General features: G+C 45.7%; 1 protein-coding gene across 13 annotated transcripts in view; it reads right to left on the bottom strand.

Annotated features, from left to right (window-relative positions):
• The window catches only part of MYOCD (myocardin), a 281,336-nt gene that overhangs the window by 38,463 nt on the left and 230,634 nt on the right, over positions 1-12,239 (bottom strand). For 2 of the 13 annotated variants that reach the window (XM_064522502.1, XM_064522500.1), the window contains exon 1: positions 2,097-2,396. The exons of 6 other annotated variants lie outside the window; for them this stretch is intronic. Coding sequence is in view for 2 of the 7 variants with exons in the window: in XM_064522492.1 (XP_064378562.1) it covers positions 2,010-2,079 (70 nt within the window). In the remaining 5 variants the exon portion in view is untranslated. Of the gene's footprint in view, positions 1-2,009; positions 2,399-2,771; positions 3,169-12,239 lie in introns of those variants that run through there. 5 more of the 13 variants (XM_064522494.1, XM_064522507.1, XM_064522503.1 and 2 more) reach the window with 5 other exon arrangements.

Below are 12,239 nucleotides of genomic sequence, written 5' to 3'. Positions count from 1 at the left end.
CCTTACCTGTGCAAACTCTTTCTTTCCTTTGCTACTAATGCTACCAAATGGAAGCAAGGGGCTAGGAAGCTGACCCTTGAACCACTCTAGGAGAGACACTTACATGCCAGCATCTTCTAACTGCTGTCTTCTTGCCACACTTTCTGGCTCCTGTCTGCCACAGAGGTTAAAGGGGTTCCGGGATGGGGAAACCTCAAACATGTAATGTATTTCTAGCATCTATTAACACTTGAATAGCTATTTCCACTGCTAAGTGTATGCAGACCATGGAGAGGCAGCAGAAGTTTATTTACTAAGATCTGCCTCAGCCCTTAGTGACATTGACCTGGAATCCTTCAAAAGGGATTCAAACTCACCATAAGTCACAGAGTACAGCTAATCCTTCCCCAACCTGGGGGAGCAATCAAAGTCTCACACCTGCCTGTGCAGGATCATTTCCAAAGCAACGGCGCATCATGAAGCACAGTTCTCCAGGACTTTGCATTTCATGGCATGATCCCTACTGGCTTGTCCTTTGCATGCTCAGTGCAAGCCACGCAATGCTCTGTGTAAACTGCTCTTGTTCGGTAGTGTGTTACAGCATTTGAGCAATGCAGGGGGAGTGAGAGATTCAGGGCAAGGGTTCTATGAGCCATTTATCCCTCTGCCAAGTGAACGGAGGAGGACAGTAAATCAGAGCACTGCACTTCCTGCCATCATTGCTGGGGCTTTACAGCTACTGAGGTCTGCACGTGTAGAAGGGAAAGCAGAGTAGTAGCTGTCCTTTAGAGACTTTTCATATGAGATTTGACCACTTCAGCCATTTATACTAGCTTGTCTTCTTTATTGTCCATGTTGCTAAAATCCAGAACAAACTGAAGGCAGCATTATTCATTTATTTGTATGCTGCTTTCCTCCACTACCTCAAAGACTGGAATGACCAGGATTGTGCTGTGGCCGTGTCCCTCATTACCCACATTACGGTTGCAGTCATGGGTAGAGCAAGACACAGCTACGCATTTGGGATTTTGGCAGGCCTGACTTGAACATAATAAATAGGCAGAGAAATCTTGTCAAATGGAAATCCTGTCTTTCACCAGCCAATAGCGAAGGATTGCAGCTGTGGGAATAAGTCATGAACCAAAGAATGCCCCACAAATTGACTGCCCTAGAAATGCTGAAAGGCACAAGAATTTATGGATGAAAAGACCCACAAAGTTTACTTTTTGCAAAGGATCATTTGAAAAACATGTTTAGAGATCCCGCTGTTGGTTCCATAATAAAGCCAGCTTACAAATAAACCAGAAATGAGTCTTAAAAACAATACTGGTTCATTTGAAAAAAATGCAGGGACATATAACACAGCCCATCTTCCTCTCTTCAGAAAGGTGGCAGTGTTGCTTTGTAGTTGCTGGAGGAATTGTTACAGACTGAGATTTTCTTCAAATGAACAGCAATGTACGATAATATACCGACAAAATCTAAGGAATGACTTAATCTAATGAAATGTAAGATCAGAGCGATATGGAAACCACACCAAAGCTCTGGACCCAAGTTTTGTATAATTCAGCCAGACTAGGACCACTCGTGTTTGCACACACACTCTTGGGCTTTCAACCAACTGCCAACTTTGTATTTGCTAAGAAAACAAAGTTTAAGTTGACCACCCAGCTATCTAAGAGATCCTGATAACACCACTCATGTCTACCATCAGTATCGTAAATCTCTAATCTCATTATCTACAATGCACAAGGAGGCAAAAACACACACGGAGTGGGTGACATGCCAGAATGGGTGCGTGTTCCAGCGTGACTACCCCATCAGGTTTTACAGCGTCCCATATGACACATGCAGCTGGTTTGTCTGAACATCCGGACAGATAATATTCACAGGGAGAACTTCACCTCTGTGAAGGTCAGCAAAAGCTCCTCAAGAACATTTTTTTGTCATTACTGTTAGTATTACAGAATGTTATATTCATTAAAAAAGTTAAAAGTAAAAACACCCACTCACAAACACAGCATACTTACTATAAATATAGTCTGTGAATAAAGGCATGAATATCCAGCAGAGGGTCTGATTTAGAAGTGACCGTCCCATAGTTCACCTTCACTCACCTTCACTCACGCTGAATGTCCTCTGAGAAGCCCCTTACCGGTGCTTCCCCTTAACTTACGAGACTGAGACATGTTTTACTTGCAAACCCTCCGAGACTGGCAATCAATTGTGTGGCTCTGGTTTTATTTCTCTGATGATGTCACTTTAAATACTTTTCATGTTCCATTTGTTATTTTTACTTCTAAAAATGACGCATTTCTTCAAATTCATTTTTCTCCAATTAGTCACAACTTAATGGAACAAAGTCAGCTGCCTGTATGTCAGAGTGAATGTCAGGCCCGTCTTCACTGTGATTATCACAGATAGACCCACAAGAGCACCTGGAATATATGGACGGAATTAGGTATGTTGTTTTTCAAAGATGCCCTTTTGGATTCTTGCCCAAATCCTTTACAATAGGGCCAGGGCAGGAGACCCAGGAATTGCAGTTTTACCAAAATAAACCACAGACATAAACTGAAGACAATGAAAAACCAGAAAAAAAGCAACAGAGAGGAAGGAAGATTCATTTCTTCACTTGCAGAACAGCCTCTATAAGACCAAAGCTGTGACAGCTCTACGACCCCCTGAATATTTTACTCGCATGCTGCTTCCAAACATTTAATGCAAAACAGTCTGTGGCTAAGGCTTGCCGGAGAGAGAAGTTTTAAGAAAAATCTCAAGGTTTCCCCTACCTGATCTGAACTTGCTCCGAATCAGCAAGGAATGCTCAGACCCCAGGAGTGTCATGGTGACTCGGGGACCAGTTCCAGACGCCCCTCACTTAAACCATTAACTTCCTCCAAGAGAAAAGCTGACCACGGCTAGTGCTCAGGATTCATCCAACTCTGTGGGAGTCTCTGGGTGCTTTTACAGCTGGCTGGCAAAAAGCAGCAAGTGGCTTTGAAAGATTTGGTCCCATCCAGCACTGACCCGCCACAGAAACCAACTGCTCCCCCTGTGCTGTGTTGAACTAATTAACTTTTAGCTAACAGGAGCCTCCTCCCGCGCGGAGTTTACTATCAGCAGCTGGGTGTCCTGGCTGATGTCATAGTCTAGCAGGGAGCAGTGACTATCGGAAAGGGTCTTAGCAAAGACAGAAGTTTGATATCTGATACTAATTACTACCGACCGGTACGCAGCCAATCAGGGCGCTCCCTGTCTCGGCCGACTTTTGGAGCCGCTTGGAAATATCAACAGAGCAAGAGCTTAACTCTTTGCAGTGTGGTACGAGGCAGGCCCCTGGGACTTGCAGCGATATGCTGCATGACACGGCTCCCAAGACAAGGTGGTTAGTGCAGTTTCAGAGACTCTACAACCCTAAGCCAAAGGAAGGGCTGTAATTAGGGCATGTGTCTCAGGCTAGGGGGCAGCTGGGCACAAGTCCTTCCACATGAGTGGTGTAATGTATCCCCTTTACTTCAAGTAGTCAGAGGACTCGGCTACTTGTCAAACAGAGATGTGACTCCAGCCTCTGTGCCCCTAGTCTGGCTTGTTTGGGTGCTGAGAGCACAGAGCAGGCTGCAGCTTGGGCTGCACAAATCTGCTGGGGATCCTACATCTTGTGCTAGGCAGCTGAAAGCGAGTACAGAGGTGCTCACCTGTTTCAGCTGCACCTTCCTCCGGTGTAGGCATACTCAAAGCTCCCCTGCATGGTGCACACCTTTATCAACATGTGGTTGCATCCATATGATTACCCTCTTGAGATGCTCACAGGGTGTGTAACACAGGTAGGACATGCTGTATGCACTCAGAACATGTCCTCTTGTTCTGTTACAGGCAGGGTTAAATCTTGACTTAGAGTCACTCTTTCCTATGCTACAGAGTACAGTCATCCCAAGGAGGGTGGGCACAGCCACCAGCTAGACACAGCTGCCATGGAGGGTGCTTCTCCACCTACCAAACTTTCTCTCAGAGACGGCAAACCTTTTGCAAACATGCTATGTAAAGAGAGATGCGGATTCTTTGAGAGTCTCCATCCCCAAGCCTATGGCTGGTTCGCTTCTGATAAGTGGAAGCTGTATTGCAATGAACCAATGTCACCTTTTCCCTAATAACATAAGAATTACAAGTCAAACTAAGTCAAGGGTGGGTATCAACTTCACTGACCCACAGGTCTCACCTGGGAAACTTAGACTCCTGCTAGATCATAAACACCTACCTGAAAACCTGCTCAGAGATGGCTTTTTTTGATTCTGTGGTTTCTAGGAAGTCCTGTTTTTTTCTATTTTATACATATATATAAATAAATATATATATATATATATAAAACCCCAGGGCTTCCCAGATATGTATATATGTTTGTGTGTGGTGTGTGCCTGTGTACGTGTGCATGCATGTGTGTGTATGTATATACATGTATACAGGTGTGCAGATATATATGAGCATATATATATATATGTATTCTGGCTTGGTGACAGAGACTTCAGGGCTTCCAAACTCCCAGATCTGTGTTGCTGGAGAGCTTATAAACTCGGTAGGTCCAGAAGCTCTGATTTCAGCAGTGGCTTAGGACACTCAAGTGCTCTGCCCAGCAACCCTGCGACAGCTTCCAGAGCTGCTACATACTGCCTGGGACACAGCTCCAGGATCCACACCACCTGTCCATTCGGAGTCAGGCATGCTATGGTCCCATTTTCCCTTGGCAGCCCAAAGACCTACCCAGCAGGCAGCCCACTGACAGCTGGGAAGTGCTGGGGTCCCTGGCCCTCATGCAATCCATGCAATGAGGCTGCCCCGAGCTCTATCAGTCACGGCCTGAATGTGTGGTTTCCTGCTCATTCTACAGCTGGTGAGATGGATATTTCTTAATGTCTGATAGGAAAGAGGTTATTGAAATAAATATGTCTCCAAGCATAGATCTGAATCAGAAAGCCGAGCCCTACTACAGCATCCAGCAGAGTGGCCAGGAGGCTTGCTCCTTAATGATATTGCTTAGTGCCTTGCCCACTTGTGTTTGAAATGTCCTATCTAATGGCCTACTTCTCATAAGCCTCATAAGCAATCACTGTTTGGTAGTCTGCTGTCTCCAGAAGCAAATGCCACAAGCTAGCAGAATCACACCATGCCAGCCCAAGGACAAGAGAGGAATCCTGTATATGCACAGCCTAAAACTGTGCTTTCTTGTGCTATGTTGCAAATTCTCTCTATATACTGTCTGTGCCAGTCAAAGTCCCACTGAGATGTCCCTGCTGCCCTTGCAGCTTACAGCTTCCTAATGACTCCTCCACAGTGGACTATCTGGACCTGCCTTAGGAGTCTCCTGCTATACAGTGGCTCATGTGCAGTTTTCTTGATGCCCTCTGAATCTGCTCTCTGCCCCTTCAGGACTATCTGCAGGTGTGATGGATGGGTCTGTCATCCCACATCAGCAGGGAGGATGCCATGACAATGCATATGTCACCTGGCACCCCAGGGAATGGTCTCCAGACCTTTTCAATCTAATCCTATTTCTTCCTGCAAGGATAAGCTCTGCTTCCTGGGTCCCCTTTTGCTCCTGCTGGGATGGTTCTTGTCTGTGTCCTTATCTGCCTGCAGTTTACCATACCATTCTCTTGAGTTCAATGGAAGAGAAGTGGAGTGCAAGGGACACACTGCACTCCATGATCCTCTTCGGAATAAGTCTCTCTGTGGCTGTTAAAGGCCAATAGTGGGGATGCCTTAGGACTAGTGAGGGAGGGTGAGCTGCCCAAAGTGCACTGTCTAGGCACATGAGCTCCAGACCTGAGGTAAGATGCTTGGAGGAGGTATGCAGAACAGGCCTGGTTCCTGCTGCAAGACAGCCTGCAAGGCAGGCTTTTTCCATCACTCCCACAATGGCCACCTTGTCCCTGCTGAGGTTCAGGCACAGAAGAGGACCTGTCAAAAGACCCCACACCAAGGATTCAAACAGTGTAGGAGCAATCTGAGGCCGTAAGTCCCTTGACTATCATAGTCTTTCTCTTTCATGGAGAGGCATTGCCTAATCCTAAATTATAAATGAAGACAGAAGACCTTTGTTTTCTAACACAGATTGCTAAAATGATTAATGGGCAAAATAGATACAAGCTGTAATCTCCTAATTTTTCAGAGCAGTCAGAAGGTACCTATAAAGCAGTGGATAAGACAGCATCAATTTACAAAGTCAGTTTTTGACTTTCAGAAAACCTTTGACATGGTCCTGCCCATGATTGTGGTGAAAACTCAGAATCGTTCCAAGGAAGGAAGCAAAGTATTGCGATGAATCAAAATCAGGAATACACTAGAAAAGGAGATAGAAGGGACTTGGTAATGATCAACGGGGAAAAGGGACAAATACTATATTTATTAATGTTTTTGATGGGGCAGGGACTACAAAACATACAGCTGACAAAGTACAGGTTAGTCGAATCCCAGAAGGACCAAGAAATTTTTGTGTGACCTGGCCCAGCTGGGGATGATGGCCAAACAATGGCAGATGAGTCCATTTGATGTGGAGAAATTCCTTGCATTCCTGTCAGAATGGAGTATGAACCCTCCAAACTCCTCAAGTGCAGACAGGTGGACTCATGCAAAAATCACAGGTTCTTTTGAAGCACAAGCTGATGGAGCTTGAGTCATCATGAATGTGTACAGTGGCTAAGTACTTTAAGATGGTATGTGTGCTTCAAAGTAAAGCTTTCTACTTATAGGAGTAGAGATTGATCACACAAGTTAATGCAGACCGTGGCGTGATCACAGTCTGATCAAATAGGCACATCTCACTGGGTTGTTTGCTCAGGGTATGTGCAGTATCTCTTCAGCCTGGCCAGGTGTCCATTTTAATGGGATTCCTCCTTATCCTGTGCCAGTGAAGCCACCTGGCTGGTGGGGTCCGCAAGGACACACTGGGAGGGCTTTTGCTGAGCTCAGCAGAGGAAGGTGGATAAATCCATAGCAGCCTGCTGTTTTCTGTATTTAGATTTCTTTCCCAAACATGAATTGTTTCCAAGCATTTGAAGATTTGCTCAGATGCTTTTATTCCTCCCATCTCTTTTCTCAGGACTTTTTTTGTCAGCTTGTAGACCATTGTTGAGCAATACCCCAAAAGGACAAGCGTTAGACCAGCACTACATATGTGAAGTTGTACTGGCCGTGTACGCAAGTGAGCTGCCAAGGTGAGCACGACACAGAGAATTCTGACTGTGCAGCTCATAAGGATGGTAACATGGCCTAATGGGTAGAAAAAAAGCGTCAAGAGAACAGGAGATCTGCTTTTTAGATCACTGCAAAAAGATCACTTTTGCCATCAGCCAAAGACTTGGTGGCCTTCAAGAAAATCTTGTTCTTCCTCAATTGTCTTATTTGTAAAATGGACCACCAATCTCCTTTAGAGTGTTGAGATATTGGAAGAAAAGCTGTGAAGGCTTGGGAGGTGTAATTCTGCCACAACAACCGGCATGACCAGGGAAGGGATTGCTAAGAGAACCTTGGGAAGGCGGCAGCCACCCAGCTCTGAGGAGGCCCATCAAGGCTATTATTCTTATCTGAGCCAGAAAATGATCTGAACTCCCAGTTCTGAACAACCTCCTGTAGGGACATTGCTGAATGACACCAAAAATGCAAGCAAAAGGAGTAGGAAGGATGAAGTGTCTACCACAGTGCTTGAACTGATGCATACAGTTTCATCTGAAAATTACACCTAGTTAAACTAGAAGAACCTTCTTAGGCGAGGAGTGAGGAGAAAGTCTGTGTCAGTACAAACAGCATCTCTGGTTGATCTTACTTGTCTGGCACTTCTCTCCCTACAACTCCCCTTCCAGGTGGTTTTGGAGCTGCCGCTATGACAGCTCTGAGATAAACTCCTGTGTTCTTCTGAGAAGGCCATAAATACAGCACTGACCACTTTGGCAGCAACCGGACATGGAAGCGACAGTTCTGTAGTCTGCAGTGATTCCAATCCCTTTTTCCTATGTGGTAATTGCTATTGCAAGGTACGCCACTGTGGAGATATATACAGGGTGGTCAGTTCCCCTCCCTGCTGTGTGCATTGTTTGCATTTATTGTTGTTGAGTCTCATCTGGTGTTTCATCCTCCAGGCATTCTACATGGTGAGAGCCTTCGGTAACTCTTTGCAGGCAATTTTTCTTCTGACTACTTGTGTCATCTTGAATCATCTGCCCTTTTCTGTGATGTTTCTGCTGACTAGCCCCTTCCCAGCACATGGTCTGTTGGCACTCCACTATCTCATTCAAGTGTGAAAAATGACCATTTACTCTCATCTTTTGACAAGTCATTAATCCCTGAAAGGCCCTTCCCCTTCCCACATATAAGCTTGGAGCCAGAGATCTCTGGGGAGAGATCTTGTTGCAAGGTTGGTGGAAACCCACAGCCACTGTATTCCTTGGGTCATTCTTATCCACACTATCAGTGAATACTTCAAAGACTTTTAATCGATTGGTGGGCATGCTAGCTTTCTGCAAAAGACTTTTCCACAGTCCATCCTTATTTCTACCAAATCTATTCAACACATCTGCAAATTGGTCTTCAGACTTACCGGTTTATAGTTCCTTGGGTCTTCACTGAAGACTTTTGTAAAAATGTACACCACATTTAGCACTCTCCTCCACCCATGGCTGGTAAGGGTGATAGGTCTCGCACCATACTTAGGAGCAGAGTGATATTTACTTGGGTCCCTTAGTATTCTAAAGTACTGTCAGGTTCTGGAGCTTTGTTACTATTCATTTGACAGATTTCTTCTAAAACCCTTTCTGATGCTACCTCAACAGCTCCTTAAACACTTTCCTGGGAAAAACGGGGACCAGTGTAGTACTGGCCTTGGAGATGTTAACACCTGGCCACAATCCTCCATGCTTGTTGCCATTCTGCTGTGGCTTTCAATGCCTATTCCACTTTCCCTGGGATATGTGACATGCCAAGTGTTTATCATGAATGAGGGCAATCTCCTGCCCTTACCCATCCAGGTAAGTAAGGTAAGGTAAGATGCACAGGTGCTCAGGGGGGTAGTAAGCCTCTTCATATGCTCCACAAGACATCCAGCTTAGATGTCTACAGCCAGCTGCCACCTACCCACCTGACATCATCTCAGAGTATTAACTAAAATCCAGTGTGCTATTTAACACTTAGTTCAGTGGGGAGATGTGTCCCTGGCAGAATTAGGTGATAAAGAAGAAAGCCAGCTAACCAGAGTGCCTGAACCTTTGGACAGGAGAAACCTCTCCTACCACCTTGTGAGCACTATACATGCACTGTGTCCACAAAGAGGCCTCAATGGGATAAATGCCACAGGTCCAGCCTGGGTCTTGCTACCTGCTGCTTCTACCTGAAAGGGCAGGTGCAGAGAAGGGATCAAGAACACAGTAGCACAGGGAGGCTGTGTTCTGCTTTGATCCCAGTCTTCTGAGATGGTGAAGATTCAAAGTCCCACGATGCTGATTCCAGGACCTGCTCTTATAAGTTTTTTCTCTCATCTCCAAAACTGAACAGCCACAAACTACTCTGTAAAACCATCTGACAAAGGCTGAGAGTTCAAAACAGGTGAAAGACATCCTCTTCTCTCCTCTCCCCTCCTCTCCTCTCCTCTCCTCTCCTCTCCTCTCCTCTCCTCTCCTCTCCTCTCCTCAATAATGCCAGTCTCCAAACCTTGCTAGCTGTCTAATCACCAGCCACACTTGACCCTTAGGAGATGATGCAGGTGCTAAGAGAAATGATCTCCATGGATGACTTGACTACTGAATTCACAGTCTAAAGTTGGTGCTCCCCAGCATTGGACATTACATGAGAGTCAGCCCTTTCCATATGTACTCTTGATGTCCTCAGAAAACAGAGGTCCCCAGTAAACCTCAGAATGGAGAGGGGAGGACAGACACTGAGATCAGACCATAGACACTGAGCCATTTGCCTGGAAGCTATCTGCCTTAGATAGAATAGAAGTAGTAAAACCTTCTACAAGGTCTTCATGCACTTCCAGCATATGCACTGCCCAGGCCCCTGGTGCTTGTTGGACATATCTGCCACCAGGAGCTGTGCTGCACCACAGAGCACTATTCTGCTCCAATAAGGACAGGCTTCACCTTTAGTTACCATCTTTCTGTGGAAAGCAAAACAGGCATTTAAGTACCAAAGGCAGAGAGACTAGCATTGCTTCCTATTCTCCTGTTTCCATTACTGCTGTAGGCATCTCTTCTGTAAATGGGGGTCTTATTGACTTCAGTAAGTGAATGGGTGAGCCTTAAATACCAGAATAAATTAGTCATGGTAGAGAATTCCTTTGAACTAAGAAGTACACCCCAGAGCCATAAGGATATCAGTTCTGTGTTACTCACCAGATACCAGGAAATGGTCCCTTCTAATCTTCCAGCACACACTATTGTTTATGGTACTGACTTATTTTAAAGAAGATTGTTTGTTTCTATGTAGATTTGCATCTGTGGGAATAAGACCCAAATGAGCTGATGTTTCTGTGAGATCCCTCTGGGGACTTGGAGGGGTCAGTGTATGTCACAGTGTCTGTGCCACAAAAGGTCAATCTCCAGCAGGTCTCAGGGCTGTGGAGGAACAGCCCTAGGGAGGGATGTCTCCCAAGATTGCAACCTGGGCTCTGCTGCCAGGTGAGAGCCCAAGGTCTGTCTTCTTCCATCTCAGCCTTGTGCTAGGGATTCATTATGCTTGTCCCGCTGCTCTGGTATTTGCTTTTCTCCTTGCACAGGATAGCAAGCTCTGCACCACAGAAGACAGGTCATTTTACCTGTGTATTGCCAGCTAATCCAACAGTGTTGATGCCAGCAAGTGTGTTATTCTTGGTGTTGTCAGTAGCAAACCCTTGGATTTAGGAAACCAAACTGGTCACAAGACTTATATTTGGATATAATGTCAAGTAGAAGTTCTTGCAGTCACCTCCCTGAACCACTGCAACTGTCCAAGCAAACAGTTTTTCTCCAAAGCTGGTCTGCTGAGCACCCGGTTGGTCACGTTCACTTAGTTCATCCTCTCCTGAGTGAATGAACACAGTCTGCCTTGGGCTTCTTCTCTGTAGTGCCTGGCAACTCCATTTAGTGAAGAGCCCCTCTGTGATGGCTTTGTTTCTTCAGTCTCCACAGCATATTCTGGGTAGACGAATCTGATGGGATGAAGTCATGACCCTGACTATCCCCGTGTGTCAGCTACTGAAAATTTGCTGCATGCTTGTTTAGCTGTGCTGGCAAAGGCCCTGTGAGAAGATGCAGCTGTGCTGGCACAGAGCTTTGTGCTAGATGTCCCCAAGCTGGTATAACGGTGTCTTCTGGAGGAGGAGGAAGGTTGGAGAGTGATTTGCCTCTATGAATACCTTGATTAGGTAGAGTGAATTCTTCCATTCATAACCAATATAGCTATGCTGATAAAACTAAGGGCAGGGAAGGCATTATAGGGAAACCTGTAGCCAAGGCTCACAGAAACCTCTGGTCCAGGAGAGGATGGGCTTGGAACATCCTTTGAAAATATTGGCCACATGGATATGCTCACATTGATAGACAGTGGAAGAAGCAAGCAACTTAGCTTTCCCTGAGGGAGACATTTCAATGGGCTGGATGAACTACCTGTTAATGGCTCCCAGTGACAGAGACATTGCTCACAGCTGTCATGAGAAGTTGGGTAAGATGAATCGCCTGCTCTGAGACTGCCCCAGCAGACCTCCAGCTGTGCTCTTGGTCATGATCTTCAGGAACCTGCAAAGAAATGAGCTTCTCTTTGCATGCCTGAGACTCAGTCTGAGGGTGAGTTACACAAAACAGGACTCCTCTGGGGCTCACATGCCAAATATTCAGCATGTTCCTCTCCATGCCCTTGGATAGTCAGAGATTTGCTGAGCTGGATCCAGGAAAGCAGCAATATCTCTGTAACCATGAAATGGAAGTGGTCTCTAGGGAATAATTCAGAATGATCCTTGGTATTTCTGGGTAGGGGAGCTGTGAGCGTGGATGGTCCAGCAGAACTCAGTCCTTACTTTCTGATTGCGTGGGGCCTTGGTAAGGACCATCAGAGTGGCATTTGCCTGCCTTGAATTTGCCATTGCCTGCCAGAAATTTTAGCTAGTCTATCACTTCCCTATCTACTTTTAGAGCTTGAGGGTAGGAATTTATGGTGGAAATGTCGTAAGCTCTTCCTAGTTCTGACAGCAGACAGGCCTTGCCTGAGTTTGAGCTGTGAACTATTTATCACAATGCTGC

This window comes from Dromaius novaehollandiae, chromosome 18 (genome assembly GCF_036370855.1).
Source record: "Dromaius novaehollandiae isolate bDroNov1 chromosome 18, bDroNov1.hap1, whole genome shotgun sequence".
In the NCBI taxonomy this organism is placed as follows: Eukaryota; Metazoa; Chordata; class Aves; order Casuariiformes; family Dromaiidae; genus Dromaius; species Dromaius novaehollandiae.
This window is presented reverse-complemented; position numbering and strand designations above follow the sequence as displayed.